Source organism: Telopea speciosissima, chromosome 3 (genome assembly GCF_018873765.1).
Source record: "Telopea speciosissima isolate NSW1024214 ecotype Mountain lineage chromosome 3, Tspe_v1, whole genome shotgun sequence".
In the NCBI taxonomy this organism is placed as follows: Eukaryota; Viridiplantae; Streptophyta; class Magnoliopsida; order Proteales; family Proteaceae; genus Telopea; species Telopea speciosissima.
This window is the reverse complement of record NC_057918.1, coordinates 35,174,957-35,195,732: the sequence shown is the minus strand read 5'-3', so window position 1 is coordinate 35,195,732 and position 20,776 is coordinate 35,174,957. Positions and strand designations below refer to the sequence as shown.

Here is a 20,776-nt window from a genome sequence, read left to right as displayed (position 1 = left end):
TTTTCCCTCTTACCAAATCTATACCCCACCATATATTAAGTCTCTTGGCTAAAATTTTGGCAGATCTTTGGCCGCCTTTGGTAAAAACCGCTGCTATAAACTCTCTTTCACCGCGGTCAACCGCGGCCATAGACCTGCACCCAAATGTGCTTTTTTTGTAGTGTTTGCACTTACCTAGTTTAGAAGAACTTAGGACAGAAAGGGAAGAAAAGAAAAAAGAAGAAGAATTAGAACTCAACCCAAATGATGAGCTGGATCAATTCCGAATCAGAATCGGCCCGCCCATTAGTAAACTGTTCTGCATCTCAAGTTTGGAACCCATTGGATAAATGGACCGGTTTTAGCCCTACCCCTAAGGACTGGACCAATTTGCACCCTTAGCATGCGATAACATGCGCAGTTGATCCTTGCACCTTGTTGATGCTTAATAATCTTTCTAGAATTAAACTAGGAAAAAGACCGATTGTATGAAGAGCATCGAAAACGCGATGTTTTCCCTCTTACCAAATCTATACCCAACTATGTATTCCATCTCTTGGCTCAAAGTTTGGCAGACCTTTGGCCGCATTTGGTAAAAAGTGCTGCTATAAATAAACTCTCTTTCACCACTGTCCTCGGCAAACATGGCCGTAGACCTCTGCCCAAGCGCATTTTTGAGCGTTTTTCGTTTGTAGTGTATGCATTTGCCTAGTTTAGAAGAACATAGATAAATGGATATACATGGACCGGTTATAAGCCTGCCCCTTAGGACCCCATTACCCAAAACCAGACCAATTTGCACCCTTAGCATTAAAACTATGAAAAGGACTGATTGTATGAAGAGCATTGAAAACGCGATCTTTTCCCTCTTACCAAATCTATACCCAACCATATATTCAGTCTCTTGGCTCAAATTTTGGCAGACTTTTGGCCGTATTTGGTAAAAACCGCTGCTATAAACTTTCTTTTGTCATGGTCCTCGGAATCCACAGCCATAGACCTCCGCCGTTTTTGTAGTGTTTGGCCTTACCTATTTTAGAAGAACTTGGGACAGAAAGGGGAAAAAAGGAAAAAGAAGCAGAAAAAGAATTCAATACAACTGATGAGCTGGATCAACTGGAAGCTGTTTCCAAGTTTTGAACCCGCAACCAATAGGTTGCAATAGCGCAACTTAACTGTTACACCAAGGCTTGCCCACTATATCCTATATTTTAAATTTGCTCATTTAGTTTCTTATACTTCAGTACTTCACTGCTCTAAATAGCAATTTTTTTTTTGGAGGGGGGGGGGGGAGGAGGGGTGGGGTGTGTTGTTTCTAAAATCTTCTTTTTCTTAAAATGATTACAATTAAGTTGATAATGGCTCATACTTTTCCTCACCTATGTTATTTTGGGTGCAGATAATTCTCTACGTGGAACTCTATGTAAGCACACTGAACTCAATACTTTTTTTTCCAATTAAATTTTTTGGAACTGCAATATAAATGTCTCTCATTCTCTTCATAGCTAGGAAAATGATTCAGAAAGCACATTCTAAGGTGCTCTGGCACTATAACTATTAGCCTGTAAGTCACCCATCACCAATTTTCCCAGTGACTAGTGTATTGGCATTAATGAAACACATTCTTATCCGGTAGTGGATGTAACGTAGGCTCATTATGTATGTATCACTTCTTCACATCTCTTTGTAGTGAACACTTCCAGAATTAGAAATTATCTGAACTGCACAAGAATGTAAGAATGTCATGGGATGTGAAACAACTGCTTATCACTTGAATATTTATTTGTGTTTGGTGTCAACTATGACCTTTCAAGTTTCAATGGATGATTAAATCTGTACTTCTCAGCTTGATATGAATGATTGATTAACTTTATTTGATAGTCTCTTTGCTACATTTATAGTACAGGGGGTAGGAGTGTCATCTATGATGCTCCCTTTCCACAATTAATTTTCTTCAATTTGATTTTTCCTTTTCTAGCATTCTTTCATCATCTCATTTCACCAATCTAAGTTTCAACTTTTAAAATAACATGGTTTTCATTGCAGGCCTGTTGTGTTGAATATATAATTTTGGAGAGTGATAACTTGTCATCGTTGTTCCCAAATGCGCATCTAAGCATAGGTGGATTTGTGTTGGATTCCCACCATCTTTTCGCATTGATGGCCACCCTTGCTGTTCTTCCTACTGTGTGGCTTCGGGATCTCAGTGTTCTCAGTTACATTTCAGGTCAGTAGCAATTGTAGTCAAAATCCAGTCTGAGCTTCAGCATATTGGTGAAGTAAGCCTTCACAAGGCACCACCAATTAGATTGATTATTCTTCAATCTCGACTTATGGTGGAATTTATGTTTTAACTGTGGACAGATCATACATCTTCTTTACAAAAAACAGATTCTAAAAATTCATTTTACCTCTTTTTATGGTAAACAAGATTCATTTTACTAAAGTAACCAACACCGGGCATTTGAGTGAATTATATTATTGAATTAAGTAGACATACATATCTACTGAAGTAATTTTGAATCCAGTTTTGTTTGGGAAAATCTCTTAGACAGATGATCAAGCTGATATCCTATTTGTGTCCAAACTTCAACACCCCATTCCAATAGGTGCAAAATTGATGCATTCTAAAAACTCATACTTTTTGTGCTAGAAGAATTAAGGAATTGTAAGTAAGCAAATGTACTCAAAAGCACACAATCCTTATATGGAAAAGCATCTATCACACAGATGATCTGGTTACAAGATTTAATAGGTATGACCAAGGAGTTTCATAGGGTCGCTCCCACCCCCCCACTCCCCACTCCCCACTCCCCATCCAAAAGGGCATACCCAGTGCACGAAGCTCCTGCCACTGCAGGGTCTGGGGAGGGTCATAATGTACGCAGCCTTCCCCCTACTTTCGCAGAGAGGCTGTTTCCAGACTCTAACTTGCCTCTCTGCGAAAGAGTTAGCTTATGTCAACTTATCAAAATATATTCTATTCCTTCGGACAATTGAGAAGTTCTCACAAATGTTTCATAGAAAATCTTGCAGCTCAGATGACAGAAAATTATTCTATCATGCTGACTTTGATCTACCAAATCTTGTACGAAGTGCCCATGATGCCAAATTCACTGTGTACATGAAATGTGTCCTGATTTCAGGCTTAAGACCACTGTTTATCTTTTCTTCGTAATGTTATCAAAGTTGTGGTCAATTCCTTTGGATGCCATTTACTTAAGTTTTCTCTCTCATTCCAGCTGGAGGAGTCATTGCATCTATATTGGTTGCTGTCTGCTTGTTCTGGGTGGGATTGGTGGATCAAGTCGGCTTTCACAACAAGGGGACTACGCTAAATCTCTCAACCTTTCCAGTTGCAATTGGCCTTTATGGTTATTGCTACTCAGGACATGCTGTATTCCCAAATATTTATACTTCAATGGCGAAACCAAGCCAATTCCCATCTGTTCTCCTAACAACGTAAGCTTACTGCTTTTAACCATTTCATGTAACATTGAAGTTTGAAAGTAGGAAAGCCTTATTTAGTTAAATTTGAATGTTTGCAAATTTAGAAATTTAGTGTCTGAATGCTAGCACCAAAGTTTCCACTACCTTTTCAATATAGGGGTACTCTTCAAGTTTGTAGATATATTTCAATTATAACAGGTTGATATTTGAGGTTGAGATCCCTAAGCAAGATCAAGAAGCATGCTCCATCCTCAATATTATGGTTAGAACAATCATAGTTCTTGATCATCATTTTGAAGGAGCCTTTTAAAAGTTCTCACACAAGCCTATGAGGAAGTACACATTGTTTCCAAACCGTAATTGATGCCCCTTGTTTTGACTCACTAGCTGCATCATCACCCCAATCTCTGCCATAGAAGTGGGGGAATATTAACCAGCCATCTGCTTTACTTACCCAATTATTCCTTAATAGGGAAAACATTGCTAGTTCCGCATACTTTATTAGTTTCGGTTTATAATTTCTCTCCTTATTCTTTGCAGTTTTGGTCTTTGTACATTGTTGTATGCTGGAGTTGCTTTGATGGGATACAAAATGTTTGGGGAGTCAATACAGTCACAATTCACTCTCAACTTGCCCCATGATTTAGTTGCAACAAAGATTGCTGTTTGGACTACGGTATACCCCTAAACTCCTTGGTATAATTTCTCTTTCCTTTTATGAAGAAATGAAGAGTTATACAATAGATCTGAAGATATTGATGGGGCTGGAGTAATCTCTACATTGATCCCTGGGCAGAGTGTTTAGATACACATTTTTCATTTTGTGGCATAACATTGGTAATGGAACAAGTACTTCTGGCTTGCTGACATTTGATGGGTTTTTTGTTGGTACAATGAAGAGCATTACAAATTTTGTTAAAAGTCAACTGAAGTTATATGCAAAGGAAAACTTTGTTTTCCATTGCCCAAAAGGAATGACCCCCGGGGAGGGGGGGGGTTCAGGATTGATCCCCGATACTTAATTCATTTAAAAAGGAGCATTGCTTCCTCCGGTCCTATGCTCTTTATTTCTTTGGGTTTTGGAGAGGGAGTGATTCATTCCTGGTTCTTGTGCTCAACGCACAGATTTCTCAGGCTCATTATTTAATCCAAGGCATGCCCCCATTCACAATTCATCATTCATAAATTGGCTATTGTATCCAAGTACAGAGTCAATCAGCATCAATTCACTTAGTTCATGATTTTGATTCATTAAGTTCAGGAGGTCCATCAACCTAGTCAACAAGAATAATGCTACAGAGACCACCCTCATCTAGGAACTGCCTACTGTTTGCGCTGCATTTGGACTAAGAGAACTCATATAAAACCATAGGACTGCTTCAAGAGCCAGTAAATTACCAATGCAGTCTCTTTAGCATTTTTCGGGTTAACAATGTTAATTTGCTACTTTCATGAACTTGATCTGTGCCAACAGAGATACTTAGTTTGTTTAGTTCATTAACCATATTCATAATATTACTAGGTACTAAACTATTATGTCCTTAACTGTGCTAAAGAAGTCCAAAAACTTGGTTTGCCTGGTTCACATTTTAGGAAACAATTCACAGTCAATTGATTATCAGTCTAAGTGAATCGATTGATGATTTGTCAGGCAATAGTAACTACTTTCCACCATGTTTTGAACACCAGTGCTATTATATTGGAGGAAAAATTATTATTTTTCTCTTTGATGATATTAAGTTTGTTAGTTTCAAGGTTGTAACCAAGCACATCTTAGATTTTTGAGGATTGAGGAAAACTTAATTAAAAGTTATATTGTTTAGTGTTTTAAATGATTAATCTTGAAATTTGAGGCACTAATTTTCTTTGGGAATGTTGTAATCTTTGCAGGTGGTTAATCCATTCACTAAATATCCTTTTCTCTGAAATTATCAGATAGAAAAAAATGTTTTCTTCCAAAGTTCAAATAGTCCTCTTCTGTTTGTGCTAAAAAGAGAATAGTTTTATATTCTTTTTTCCTTAACTGGGATTCACATATGCATTAACCATGACCCCGGTGGCAATGAGTTTGGAGGAACTGATACCATCCAGCCATCGCAAATCTCACATGTATGCAATCCTCATCAGGACAGCTTTGGTGATCTCTACATTGCTTGTGGGTCTCTCAATCCCTTTCTTTGGTAAGTTTCTTTCAATTTCTCTTCATGAATCAATAATTGAAGTTTCAGAAAGTCTAATATCATTGTCCACTGGAAACAGAACACTTCATTGCTGTACCTTCATTATATTGAACTAGGAATACTGTTAAAGTGTCTCCACTGCCATTGGTCTAGGAATACCCTTTCAAATTTGGGAATTTATTTGGCAACTAGTAATTTTTTTGGGGGTTACCATGTTTGCCATGAAATAGCAGAATCAAAATATGTATATGTACCATGTGGCTAAGTTTTTTGTCCAAACTCCATAAATGTTCATGTTTACAAACTTCGTCAACAATTAAAACCTCTATTATCATCTTCAGGTCTCGTGATGGCACTGATTGGATCTTTGCTTACTATGCTTGTGGTGAGTTTTTTTTTTGGTTTCCTTGCAGAATAAATATTATTTCCGGCATTAGATGATGATTATTGAAATTGTGTTAGATAATCACTTTATAATTGTTTCTTTGGCAGACTTTGATACTTCCTTGCGCTTGCTTTTTGAGCATCCTGAGGGGTAAAGTAACCTGGTTGCAGGTACAATCCTATCTGCTCCCCAAATTTAAATTAGCTTTTATTCTTCATTTTATTGGGAAATTATCTCTAAAACCTAACAATAAAAATATCTAATTGAAAAAATGCTTAGTTTTTACACCTGTAAACCATAAAAAGGTAAAATTCTATCCAGAATCCATTCTTAGAATGTTTTAGTTGTTGGAATTATTGAAACGTTCAAAGTAACCCTAAAAATCACAAGTTAAGTGATGGAAATGTCCTTCAAAGTTCAAGCTCCTATGCCTTCTTATAATTTTTTGTTAGTATAGCATGTTATGACAAAATATATAAATAATTTTTTATTTTGAATATGCTATCACAGGTTTTAGATATTTTTATTGCTTTAACAACTAAAATATTGTTAGTAGTTATGAGAGAGAATTTTAGAAGGGTCTGACAGATATGGAAATTAATCAATGAGTTTTTTTAGATTTCTTTTAATGAGGGTTTTTAAGATTGTAGCGAGAGCACCTATTAGAGAACCAGAACCGAGAGATGGGAGAGAAGAGGAAAACTCTCGAATATGACAGCCTCTCTCACATTACTTGTATTTATAATACCAAATTACAATAAGAAAGGGAATTCCTAATCATGTTAGGAATTCCTAATCATGATAGGATTCCAAATTACAATAGGAAAAGAAGAAAGAAATAAAACTAGAACTATGACTAATAACTCAAACTAGAACTACGACTAACAACTCAGACCAGAAGTGGACAGATTCATACTTAAAATAGGAGTCACAGGAGGAGGAGAGGAATCTCGCGAATATCGAGATATCCTCTTCTCCCTTGGACCCGATCACCCAATATACTTCAACAAAGATATTTTCTTTTATTTACTTTTTTACTTGGTGAGGGAGTTGGATTTGTTGATAAATAGTGGATTTAGAAACAACAAATATAATGAAGACATCTAGGTATAATTAATTTGTACTTGTAAAAATCTGATTGAAAATGCAATGTCCATTTATAAAATATTCACAAAGTTATACCATAGTTAGTACATACATGTATTATACACCTATGTGTACGTATGTTACCCAAAAAAACTTTTTTATCTATAAATGCATTCATACGGTATAAACACAATTTTTAAAAGACAGTGTATAGAACACGTATAATAAGTCGTAAATGTATTATACACCTTAACTTACGTTGCTTTGAAAAAAAAAACCGAAATCAAAACCCAAAAACACCATAACCCCAAAGTCCCGATTTATATTCCAAACCAAAGAAACCCTTCTCGGATTTCTCTGGTTTTGGAACCCTAAATTGCTTTCTGCAACCTCTTCTTTGTCTCTATTTCCAGTGGTTTACAACTAGGCCGGTGGGTCTCCATCTAAGGGTATTGAGCCCCCTTCTCAGCTTCTCCCTTCCTCTTCTCAATCTATGTTCCCAGTGGATTGGGATAGCGACCGACGAGTATCGATCTAAGGGGGTATTGATCGAGCCCCCCGCCCCCTTCCCCTTCTCCATTTCTGTTCCCAATGGATTGCAACAGTGAGTCTCTTCTCCACTTCTAATGGATTGTAGCGAATTCTCAAGTCTCCGGCTCTAATGGATTGCAACACCCTCTCTCTCTCTCTCTCTCTCTCTCTCTCTCTCTCTATATATATATATATATATATATATATATATATATATATATATATATATATATATATAATATATATATAAAATGGTCACGGGTTCAAGTCTTGGAAACAACCTCCTTGCGAAAATAGGGGTACGACTGGGTACATTTAGATACATCCCCAAACCCAACAGTGGCGCAAGCTTCATGCACTAGGTACGTCCTTTATATATATGGGGCATCATGAGCATTACTGTATAATTATCAATGGCCTCGGGACATGGCTGTCTCCTTTTGGAATGAATCACTCATGTGGAATAGATACATTTGAAGCTATTTATTTTAGGTGTTGATTTCTTGGTAGAGAAACAACCCAGAGGTGAAATTTGATTGAGGGTTGTTTAAAGTTAGAAATCAAACTCCATGGATGGTTTTGGTATATAACATTAAGGAGATTTAAGAAAATTACTACTAGTTATCTAAAATTTCTTATCATGATTTAAAAGCCATTATTAATCACTCTTCCTTGGTGAATTGATTCGAGTGTGAAGCGTCTTGTTATCAATCAACAAACGAAATTGTCCCTCATAGTGTCCATCATAGTTATTACCGATCTGCTTTAGCATTCAATCCTTCAACTAAAGAATATAAGATCTTCTACTATTTCCATGGTAATTCTCATGGATGCATCAAACTGACTCCACGTTCTAATACATTGAGCCAGATTGATAAACCTTGTGATTCTTAAAACATATATACTCTTTTACTGACCATTGTCATCTTACTGTCAATGGGATTGTGCAGTGAAAAAAAAAAATCTATCATAAGGATGGATGGTTTATGCATTTTTTCTACAGAAACAAATACGGAAAAATTTTATATAACAAATCTCACAAAAGAGATTAATAGTACTTATACGCCAAATGATTACCCATGTGTTAACCAGCTCTTGGAGATGGGGGTATCTAGCATTTTAGAAGATTTATACAAAGGTTGTTTACTATTGATTATTTGTTCTGTGAGAAAAATGGATTGTTTTCAAATATAAAGTTGTTGAAGATTGTTGCACTATCATTGGATTGTTATGTTGTTGGAGATTTTGTTATAAGGAATATGGTGGAAGTATATTGATCATTTGGCTTGTAAATAAGAAAATGATGTTGGAATACATTCGAATGTGCCTTATCAATTCCTTCATGCACTAAATAAGGATAATAAGATAATTCGGACTTGAAAAAATTCAATTTTGGAGCCATAATCCTTTACGTAGTTGATGGTGAAGGAGTAACGAACTTTTTTTTGCATAAGGCAATGGAAAGAGGGAAGAATACTATCATATATCGTTGCAATTAAAAGTAAATTACTATTGTATAAATCTTCAAAAATCCAAATGAACATCTCTTCAGGGAACGCTTAAGTTGAACTCAGAAATGCTAGTTACTCCCTCATCTCCATAAGTTGGTTATCAAATTTTTAATCATTCTATGTATATGTTTTGCTAATCTCTTCAAAGAGATTTGTTATATGAAATTTTTCAGTATTTACATCTGTAGAAAGAATGTATGACCATCCATCCCTATGATGGAAAATTTTTTTCTAATATGCAATAACATTGGTTAAAAGATGACAATGGTCAATAAAAGAGTGTATATTTGAAGAATCACTAAATTTGTCAATCTGGCTCTATGTGTTAGAACCTAGAGTCAGTTTGATGCATTCAAGAGAATTACCAGGGTAATAGTAGATGACCTTATATTTTTTAGTTGAAAGAATGTATGCTAAAGCATATCGGTCATAACCGTGATGACCACCATAAAAGGGCAGTTTTATCTGTTGCTTGATAGCAGGACTCCTCACGCTCGAATCAGTTTGTGAAGGTAGAGTGGTGAACAAATGCTTCTAAATCATGACAAAAAATTCTAGATACGTCCCCAGACCCCGCAATGGTTGGAGCCTCGTGTACAAGTTACATCATTTATATATATGGGGCATAATAAGGCATGATTATGTAATTATTAATGGCCTCATTGGACATGGATGTCTCCCTTTGGAAAGAATCACATATGTGGAATAGATACATTTAAAGGTATTAATTTTGGGTGTTGATTTTTAGTAGAGAAACAACCCAAGGGTGAAATTTGATTGTGGGTTGTATATAATTAGAAATCAAACTCCATGGATCATTTTGGTATGTAATATTTTGGAGATTTAAGAAAATTACTATTAGTTATCTAAAATTTTTTACCATGATTTAGAAGTCATTGTTCATCATTTTACCTTGGTGAATTAATTATAGTGTGAAGAGTCTTATTACCAACCAACAAATGAAGCTGCCCCTCATGGTGTCCATCACAGTTATTACCGATCTACTATAGCATTCATTCCTTCAACTAAAGAATATAAGGTCCTCTACTATTTCCATGGTAATTCTTATGGATGCATCAAACTAACTCCATGTTCTAACACATGGAGTCAGATTGATAAATTTTGTGATTCTTCAAACATATATACTATTTTATTCACCATTGTCATCTTACAGTCAATGGGATTGTGCATTGAAAAAAAAATTCCATCATACGAATGGATGATTATATATTTTTTCTACATATACAAATACTAAAAAAATTCATATAACAATTCTCACAAAAGAAATTAGTAGTACTTATACAACAAATGATTACCCATGTGCTAACCAGCTCTTGAAAATGGGGTATCTAGCATTTTATGAGTGCAATTGAAAGGTTCCCTAATAGATGTGTATTTGGATTTTAAAAGATTTATATAAAGGTTGTTTACTGTTGATTATTTGTTCCGTGAGAAAGTTGGATTGTTTTGGAATATGATGTTGTTGGAGATTGTTGCACTATTTTGGATTGTTATGTTGTTAGAGATTTTGTAATGAGGTATATGGTGGAAGGATGTTGATCATTTGACTTTTAAGAAAGAAAATGATGTTGGAATAATTCGAATGTGCCTAATGATATTTAAACATAGGTAATTTGTGTACTAAATAAAGATATATGATAGTTCAGACTTGAAAAAATTCAATATTGGAATCATAGTTCTATACGTAGTTGATGGTGAATGAGCTACAAATCCTTTTTGGCACAAGACAATTGAAAAAAGGAAGAATACTACCATAGATTGTTGCAATTATGAGTAAATTACTAATGTATAAATCTTTCAAAAGACAAATAGACATTTTTTCATGCAATGTTTAAATTACACTCATAAATGCTAGATACTCCCTCATCTCCATAAGTTGGTTATCAAATTGGTAATCATTCTATGTTTATATTTTGCTAATCTCTTCAAAGAAATTTGTTATATGAAATTTTTTAGTATTTGCATCTATAGAAAGAATGTATGGTCATACATCCCTATGATATAAATTTTTTTTTCCAATGTGCAATCTCATTGGTTGAAAGATGACAATGGTCAATAAAAGAGTATACGTTTAAAGAATCACTAAGTTTATCAATCTAGCTCCATGTGTTAGAATCTGGAGTTAGTTTGATACATTCATGAGAATTATTAGGGTAATAGTAGATGACTTTATATTTACTAATTGAAGAAATGTATGCTAAAGCATACTGGTCATAACCATGATGACCACTATAAAGAGGCAGTTTCATCTGTTGCTTGGTAATAGGACTCCTCACGCTCAAATCAATTCATCAAGATAGAGTGGTGAGCAAAGGCTTCAAAATCAAGACAAAAAATTCTAAATACATCCCCAGACCCCGCAATGGTTGGATCCTCATGCACTAAGTACATGCTTTATATATATGGGACATAATGAGGCATGATTGTGTAATTATCAATGGCTTCATAGGACATGGATTTCTTCCTTTGGAATGAATCACTCATGTGAAATAGATACATTTAAAGCTATTAGTTTTGCGGGTGTATTTCTTGGTAGAGAAACAACCCAAGGGTAAAATTTGATTGGGGGTTGTTCATAGTTAGAAATCAAACTCCATGGATGGTTTTGGTATGTAATATTTTGAAGATTTTAGAAAATTACTATTAGTTATCTAAAATTACTTACTATGATTTAGAAGTCATTGTTCATCATTCTACCTTGGTGAATTGATTCGAGTGTGAAGAGCCTTATTACTAACCAACAAATAAAATTGTCCCTCACGGTGTCCATCACAGTTGTTATCGATCTGCTTTAGCTTTCATTCCTTCAATTAAGGAATATAAGACCCTCTACTATTTTCATGGTAATTCTTATAGATGCATCAAACTAACTCCATGTTCTAACACATGGAGCCAGATTGATAAACCTTGTGATTCTTCAAACATATATATTCTTTTATTGACTATTGTCATCTTACTGTCAATGGGATTGTGTATTGGGAAAAAAAAAATTCCATCATACGGATGGATGGTTTATATATTTTTTTCTCCTGATACAAATACTGAAAATTTTCATATAACAAATCTCACAAAAGAGATTTGTAATACTTATACAGCAAATGATTACCCATGTGCTAACCAACTCTTGGAGATAGGGGGTGTTTAGTATTTTATGAGTGCAATTGAAAGGTTTCCTAAGAGATGTGTCTTTGGATTTTAGAAGATTTATACAAATGTTGTTTACTGTTGATTATTTATTCCGTGAGAAAGTTGGATTGTTTTGAAATATAATGTTGTTGGAGATTGCTGCACTATTTTGGATTGTTATGTTGTTAGAGATTTTGTAAAGATTTTGTAATGAGGTATATGGTGGAAAGATATTAATCATTTGGTTTGTAAAAAAGAAAATGATGTTAGAATACATTCGAATGTGTCTAATGATCTCACAAAAAAAAAAAAGAAAGTGTCTATAGATGTTTAAACATAGATACTTTGTACACTAAATGAAGATATAAGATAGCTCGGACTTGGAAAAATTCAATTTTAGAGCCATAGTCCTATACGTAACTGATGGTGAATGAGCTACAAACCCTTTTTGGCATAAAGCAATGAAAAAATAGAAGAATACTACCATAGATTGTTGCAATTATGAGTAAATTACTAATGTATAAATCTTCCAAAATACAAATGCACATCTTTTAAAGCAATGTTTGAATTGCACTCATAAATGCTAGATATCCCCTCATCTCCATAAGTTGGTTATCAAATTGGTAATCATTCTATGTATATGTTTTACTAATCTCTTCAAAGAAATTTGTTATATGAAATGTTTCAATATTTGCATCTGTAGAAAGAACGTATGACCATACATCCCTATGACGGAATTTTTTATTTTTCAATAGGCAATCTCATTGGTTGAAAGATGACAATGATCAATAAAAGAGTATACGTTTAAAGAATCACTAAGTTTGTCAATCTGGATCCATGTGTTAGAATCTGGAGTCAGTTTGATGCATTCATGAGAATTACTAAGGTAATAATAGTAGATGATTTTATATCTACTAGTTGAAGAAATGTATGCTAAAGCATATCGGTCATAACTGTGATGAACACTATAAAGAGGCAGTTTCATCTATTGCTTGATAGCAGAATTCCTCACACTCAAATCAATTCATCAAGATAGAGTGGTGAGCAAAAGCTTTTAAATCAAGGCAAAAAATTATAGATACATCCTCTGACCCCATAAATGTTGGATTCTCATATACTTAATACATGCTTTATATTTATGGGACATAATGAGACATGATTGTAATTATCAATGGCCTCATGGGACACCAATGTCTCCCTTTGGAATGAATCATTCATGTGAAATAGATAAATTTGAAGTTATTAATTTTACGGGTGTATTTCTTGGTAGAAAAACAACCCAATGGTGAAATTTGATTGGAAGTTGTTTATAGTTAGAAATCAAACTCCATGGATGGTTCTGGTATGTAATATTTTGGAGATTTAAGAAAATTACCATTAGTTATCTAAAATTTATTACCATGATTTAGAAGTCATTGTTCATCATTCTACCTTGGTGAATTGATTCGAGTGTGAAGAATCTTATTACCAATCAACAAATGAAATTGCCCATCATGGTGTTCTTTCCAGTTATTACCGATCTGCTTTGACATTCATTCCTTCAACTAAGGAATATAAGGTCCTCTACTATTTCCATGGTAATTCTCATGAATGCATCAAACTAACTCCATATTCTAACACATGGAGCCAAATTGATAAATCTTATGACTCTTCAAATATATATACTCTTTTATTGACCATTGTCATCTTACTGTCAATGAGATTGTGTATTAAAAAAAAAAAATTCCATCATACGGATGGATGATTTATGTATTTTTTCTCCAGATACAAATACTGAAAACTTTCATATAATAAATCTCACAAAAGAGATTAGTAGTACTTATACAGCAAATGATTACCCATATGCTAACTAGTTCTTAGAGATGGGGGTAATCATGCATTTTATGAATGCAATTGAAAGATTCCTTGAAGAAGTGTGTATTTGGATTTAGAAGATTTATACAAAGGTTGTTTACTGTTGATTATTTATTCCGTGAGAAAATTGAATTGTTTTGAAATATAATGTTGTTGGAGATTGCTACACTATTTTGGATTATTATGTTGTTAGAGATTTTGTAATAAGGAATATAGTGGAAGAATGTTGATCATTTGGCTTGTAAGAAAGAAAATATTGTTGGAATAAATTCGAATATGTGTAATGATGTTTAAACATAGGCACTTCGTGCAATACATAAGGATATAAGATAGTTTGAAGTTGAGAAAATTCAATTTTGGAGCCATAGTCCTATATGTAGTTGATGGTGAAGAAGTTACAAACCCTTTTTGGCATAAGGCAATGGAAAAAAAAAAAAAGAATACTACCATAGATTGTTGCAATTATGAATAAATTACTATTGTAGAAATCTTCCAAATACAAATATACATCTTTTCAGGGAACGGTTGAATCGCACTCATAAATGCTAGATACTCCCTCATCTCCATAAGTTGGTTATCAAATTAATAATCATTTTATGCATATGTTCTGCTAATGTTTTTAAAGAAAATTATTATATGAAATTTTTCAGTATTTACATCTGTAGAAAGATTGTATGACCATCCAACCCTATGATGGAAATTTTTTTTCCAATGTGCAATCTCATTAGTTGAAAGATGACAATGGTCAATAAAAGAGTATACATTTGAATTATCATTAAGTTTGTCAATTTGACTCTATGTGTTAGAATTTAGAGTTAGTTTGATGTATTTATGAGAATTACTAGGGTAATAGTAGATTACTTTATATTTTCTAATTGAAGAAATGTATGCTAAAGCATATCAATCATAACCGTGATGACCACTATAAAGGGGCAATTTCATCTATTTCTTGGTAATAGGACTCCTCACGTTCACATCAATTCATCAAGGTAGAGTGGTGAACAAAGACTTCTAAATTAAGGTAAAAATTCTAGATACTTCCCCAGACCCTGCAATGATTGGATCCTCGTGCACTAAGTACATACTTTGTATATATGGGGTATTATGAGGCATGATTGTGTAATTATCAATGGCTTCATTGGACATGGATGTCTCCCTTTGGAATGAATCACTCATGTGGAATAGATACATTTGAAGCTATTAATTTTGGGTGTTAATTTCTTGGTAGAGAAACAATCCAGAGGTGAAATTTGATTGAGGGTTTTTTTTATAGTTAATGAATGCTTTTGGTATGTTACATTTTGGAGATTTAAGAAAATCATTATTAGTTATCTAAAGTTTATTACCATCATTTAGAAACCATTGTTCATCACTCTACCTTAGTAAATTGATTCGAGTGTGAAGAGTCTTGTTACTAACTAACAAATGAAATTGTCCCTCATGGTGTCCATCACAGTTATTACCGATATGTTTTAGCATTCATTCCTTCAACTAAGGAATATTAGGTCATCTACTATTTCTATGATAATTCTCATAGATGCATCAAATTGACTCCATGTTCTAACGCATGGAGCTAGCTAGATTGATAAACCTAGTGATTCTTCAAACATATATACTCTTGTATTGACCATTGCTATCTTACAGGCAATGAGATTATGCATTAAAAAAAAAAAATCATACAAATCGATGGTTTATACATTTTTTCTACAGATACAGATATTGAAAATTTTCATATAACAAATCTCACAAAAGAGATTAGTAATAATTCTACACCAAATAATTAGATATGTGTTAACCAGCTCTTGGAGATGGGGGTATCTAGTATTTTATGAATGCAACTAAAAGGTTCCCTGATGAGATGTGTATTTGAATTTTAGAATATTTATATAAAGATTGTTTACTGTTGATTATATGTTCTATGAGAAAGTTTGATTGTTTTGAAATATAATATTATTGGAGATTGCTGCACTATTTTGGATTGTTATGTTGTTGAAGATTTTGTTATAAAGAATATGGTGGAAGTATATTGATCATTTGGCTTGTAAGTAAGAAAATGATGTTGGAATACGTTCAAATATGCTTTGTGATACGTAAACATAGGCACTTCATGTGCTAAATAAGGATAATAAGATAGTTCTCACATGAGAAAATTCAATTTTAGAGTCATAGTCCTTTACGTAGTTAATGGTAAAAGAGCTACAAACCCTTTTTTGCATAAGGCAATGGAAAGAGGGAAAAATACTACCATATATCGTTGCAATTAAAAGTAGATTACCATTGTATAAATCTTCCAAAATCCAAATGCACATCTCTTCTGGAAACGTTTGAGTTGCACTCATAAATGCTAGATACTCCCTCATCTCCATAAGTTGGTTATCAAATTGGTAATCATTCTATATAGATGTTCTGCTAATCTCTTCAAAAATATTTGTTATATGGAATTTTTCAGTATTTGCATATGTACAAAGAATGTATGACCATCCATCCCTATGATGGAAGTTTTTTTTTCAATGTGCAATAACATTGATTAAAAGATGATATTGGTCAATAAAAGAGTATATGTTTCAAGAATCACTAAGTTTGTCAATCTGGCTCCATGTGTTAGAACCTGAAGTCAGTTTGATGCATTCATGAGAATTATCAAGATAATAGTAGATGACTTTATATTTCTTAGTTGAAGGAATGTATGCTAAAGCATATTAGTCATAACCATGATGGCCACCATAAAAGGATAGTTTCATCTGTTGCATAGTAATAGGACTCCTCACGCTCAAATCAATTCATCAAGGTAGAGTGGTGTACAAAGGTTTCTAAATTATGGTAAAAAATTCTAGATACGTCCCCAGACCTCGCAATTGTTGGGGCCTTGTGCACTAGGTATGTCTTTTATATATATGGGGTTTAATGAGGAATGGTTGTGTAATTATCAATAACCTCATGGGACATGGATGTGTCCCTTTGGAATGAATCACATATGTGGAATAAATACAATTAAAGCTATTAATTTTGGGTATTGATTTCTTGGTAGAGAAAAAACCCAGAGGTGAAATTTGATTGGGGTTGTTTATAGTTAGAAATCAAACTTCATACATGGTTTTGGACATTTTGAAGATTTAAGAAAATTATTATTAGTTATCTAAATTTCTTACCATCATTTAGAAGCCATTGTTCTTCACTCTACCTTGGTGAATTGATTCAAGTGTGAAGAGTCTTGTTACCAACCAACAAATGAAACTGCCTCTCATGGTGTCCATCACAGTTATTATTGATCTACTTTAGCATTCATTCCTTTAACTAAGGAATATAAAGTCCTCTACTATTTCTATGGTAATTCTCAGGGATGCATCAAACTGATTCCATATTTTAACACATGGATTCAGATTAATAAACCTTGTGATTCTTCAAATATATATACTCTTTTATTAACTATTAACATCTAATTGTCAATGAGATTGTGCATTGGGAAAAAAAATTCAGCATAAGGATGGATAGTTTATACATTTTTTCTACAGATACAAATATTGAAAAATTTTATATAACAAATCTCACAAAAGAGATTAGTGGTACTTATACCAAATGATTACCCATATGCTAACCGGTTCTTGGAGATGAGGGTATCTAGTATTTTATGAGTGCAACTGAAAGGTTTCCTGAAGAGATGTGCATTTGGATTTTAGAAGATTTATACAAAGGTTGTTTACTGTTGATTATTTGTTGTTTGAAAAAGTTTGATTGTTTTGGAATATAATGTTATTGGGAGATTGCTGCACTATTTGGATTGTTATGTTGTTAGAGATTTTGTTATAAGGAATATGGTGGAAGTATATTGATTATTTGGCTTGTAAGTAAGAAAATGATATTGGAATACGTTCGAACGTACCTAGTGATGTGTAAACATAGGCGCTTCGTGCACTAAATAAGGATAATAAGACAGTTCGAACTTGGAAAAATTCGATTTTAAAGCCATAATCCTTTGCGTAGTTGATGGTGAGGGAGCTACAAACCCTTTTTTGCATAAGGCAATGGAAAGAAGGAATAATACTACCATATATCGTTGTAATTAAAAGTAAATTACTATTGTATAAATCTTCCAAAATTCAAATACACTTCTCTTTAGAGAACCCCTGAGTTGCACACATAAATGCTAGATACTCCCTCATCTTCATAAGTTGATTATCAAATTGATAATCATTATATATATATGTTCTACTATTCTCTTCAAAGAGATTTGTTATATGGAATTTTTCAGTATTTGCATCTGTAGAAAGAATGTATGACCATTCATCCCTATGATGAAATTTTTTTTCCAATATACAATCTCATTGGTTGATAGATGACAATGGTCAATAAAAGAATATATGTTTGAAAAATCACTAAGTTTGTCAATCTAGCTCCATGTGTTAGAACCTGAAATAAGTTTGATGCATTCATAAGAATTACCAGGATAATAGTAGATGACCTTATATTTTCTAGTTGAAGGAATATATGGTAAAGCATATTGGTCATAATCGTGATGGCCACCATAAAGGAACAGTTTTATCTGTTGCTTTGTAACAGGACTCCTCATGCTCGAATCAATTCATCAATTTAGAGTGGCGAACAATGGCTTTTAAATCATGGTAAAAAATTCTAGATGTGTAATAATAATTTTCTCAACCTTTCCTAAATGTTACATAGCAAAACAATCCATGGAGTTTGATTTTTAACTATAAACAAAACTCTCAATCAAATTTCACCCGTGGGTTGTTTCTCTATCGAGAAATCAACATCCAAAATTAATAGCTTCAAGTGTATCTATTCTACATGAGTGATTCAATTCAACAGGTAAACAACCAAGTCCCATGAGACCATAGATACATAATCGATCAGGGAAGGAGAGAGAGATTGAGATACTTTGAGAGATAATGTCAGAGACGAAGAAGAGTAAGGGGCCACTGCAATCCACTAAAGAGTTATAGACTAAAGATTTCACTGCAATCCGCTGAAAAATGGAGATGGAGACTCGCCGACTTGCCTCTGCAATCCACTGGAGAAGGAGAAGAGGAAAGGGGGAAGGGGGAAAGGGGCAGGGGGGCTCAAATGCTCAATACCCTTGGATGGAAACTCACCACCGCTGCAATCCACTAGAGACTAATTAGAGGAAGGGAGTAGGGGGCTCAATACTCTTAGATGAAGACTTACCAACCGCTGTTGCAACCCACTGGGAAAGAAACGAAAAGAGGTTGTCGAAAGAGATTCAGGATTTCAATACTTGAGGAAGAAGGGGTTTGAAACATAAATCTGGATTTGGGGGTTTTGGCGGTTTTTTGGTTTTGATTTTTTTTTTCCTTCAAAAGTTACGGAATTTAAGGCGTATAATATGTTTAGAATTTATTATACACCATCTTATAAAAATCTCATATACTAATGCATTTCTATTTTAAAAAAAATTTAAGCATATAATACAAGTACACATATAATACACATATTTACTAACTGTATGGATATGGATATGACATACTCTTTTTCACTTAATGTATAATTATAATGCTTCTACCCAAAAAAAAATATAACTAATACTAATCTCCTTTCCATATAATTCATTTAGTGGGATGGTTCCCCAGATTCGAATGGAATAGCGATAGCCAATGTTAAACTTAAAACCCTCCCTCTTCCGTGTTCCATTTTTGTTGTATGGTTATGAAATCATAAGTTTCTTGTTTGAAGGAATTATTTTTGTTACTTTCGTCTTTTAGAACAATCAAATTGTAGTACTTATTTCTTGAGGCTAGTTGAAAATACCATAAAATAAGTGTTTCATTTTTAAGTTTGGTTTCGCATGATATTTGAAAAAGAAACTTCTTCATTTCATTTAGTGGTTTGAAGTCCAAAAGAAACATATTGTAAATTCATTGAAAAGTCACATTGGATCCAAATGGCGCTATAAAACTTTTGTAAATTGATTACTTGTTGCACAAAGGCAGTTAGGTATTATTGTGCATTTTGATTATTATAGTAAGCGCTTTGAAACAAATTTGTAAATTCATTCAAAACTCTTTTTATATTTTCTCTTACTATCTGATTATTAATTCTTCTTTATTTCCCTATGTAGGTATTATTGTGCATTTTGATTATTATAGTAGGCGTTGTATCATCTGCCTTTGGGACCTGCTCAGCCATCTCTAAAATAATAGAGAATTTAAGCTAAAGCAACAGAGAGATCGTCCTACAAGAAAAAATCATTTGGATTATCTATACAAACATATAATAATGTTTAATTTTCCATTTTGCTGAGTATTTTGAATGGTGAACAACAAATTTTATTGAGAAATTTGAAAATAGGCTATTGAAAAAGTTGTTTTTATCAATTTGATAATGTAGAGATTTTAGCATTTTGGAATCTATTAGTTAGTTTAGGCCTTTGATTGGGTATCCTCCTATATTTGTTGGAAGATTAGGGAGTCTGTCAGAATAAAAATAGAAACTCTCTGCATGGTGGATCATATGGTCAAGAAAGGTCATCAAACTTGACTTGTGAATTGCGATCAATCTAAAGGTTCGTATCCAATCAACAACCAAAACTACCAAATAGTTAGTTCAATGAGTAGAAAACTTTGCTTTGGCTAAAAGTATCCTGCTTGCATTGTGTCTTAAACCTGTAACTTCATTTCCAT

The 20,776-nt window shown here is 33.5% G+C and overlaps 1 protein-coding gene across 2 annotated transcripts in view; it reads left to right on the top strand.

Moving 5' to 3' along the window:
• The window catches only part of LOC122657053 (amino acid transporter AVT1C-like), a 31,217-nt gene extending 10,755 nt beyond the window's left edge, over nucleotides 1–20,462 (top strand). For both annotated transcript variants that reach the window (XM_043851805.1, XM_043851806.1), the window contains exons 5-13: nucleotides 1,379–1,402; nucleotides 2,026–2,206; nucleotides 3,222–3,441; nucleotides 3,970–4,105; nucleotides 5,320–5,339; nucleotides 5,464–5,609; nucleotides 5,951–5,994; nucleotides 6,102–6,164; nucleotides 20,215–20,462. In XM_043851805.1, the coding sequence (XP_043707740.1) occupies nucleotides 1,379–1,402; nucleotides 2,026–2,206; nucleotides 3,222–3,441; nucleotides 3,970–4,105; nucleotides 5,320–5,339; nucleotides 5,464–5,609; nucleotides 5,951–5,994; nucleotides 6,102–6,164; nucleotides 20,215–20,310 (930 nt within the window). In that variant the 3' untranslated portion in view covers nucleotides 20,311–20,462. The remainder of the gene's footprint in view (nucleotides 1–1,378; nucleotides 1,403–2,025; nucleotides 2,207–3,221; nucleotides 3,442–3,969; nucleotides 4,106–5,319; nucleotides 5,340–5,463; nucleotides 5,610–5,950; nucleotides 5,995–6,101; nucleotides 6,165–20,214) is intronic.
• The last annotated feature ends 314 nt before the right edge of the window (nucleotides 20,463–20,776 follow it).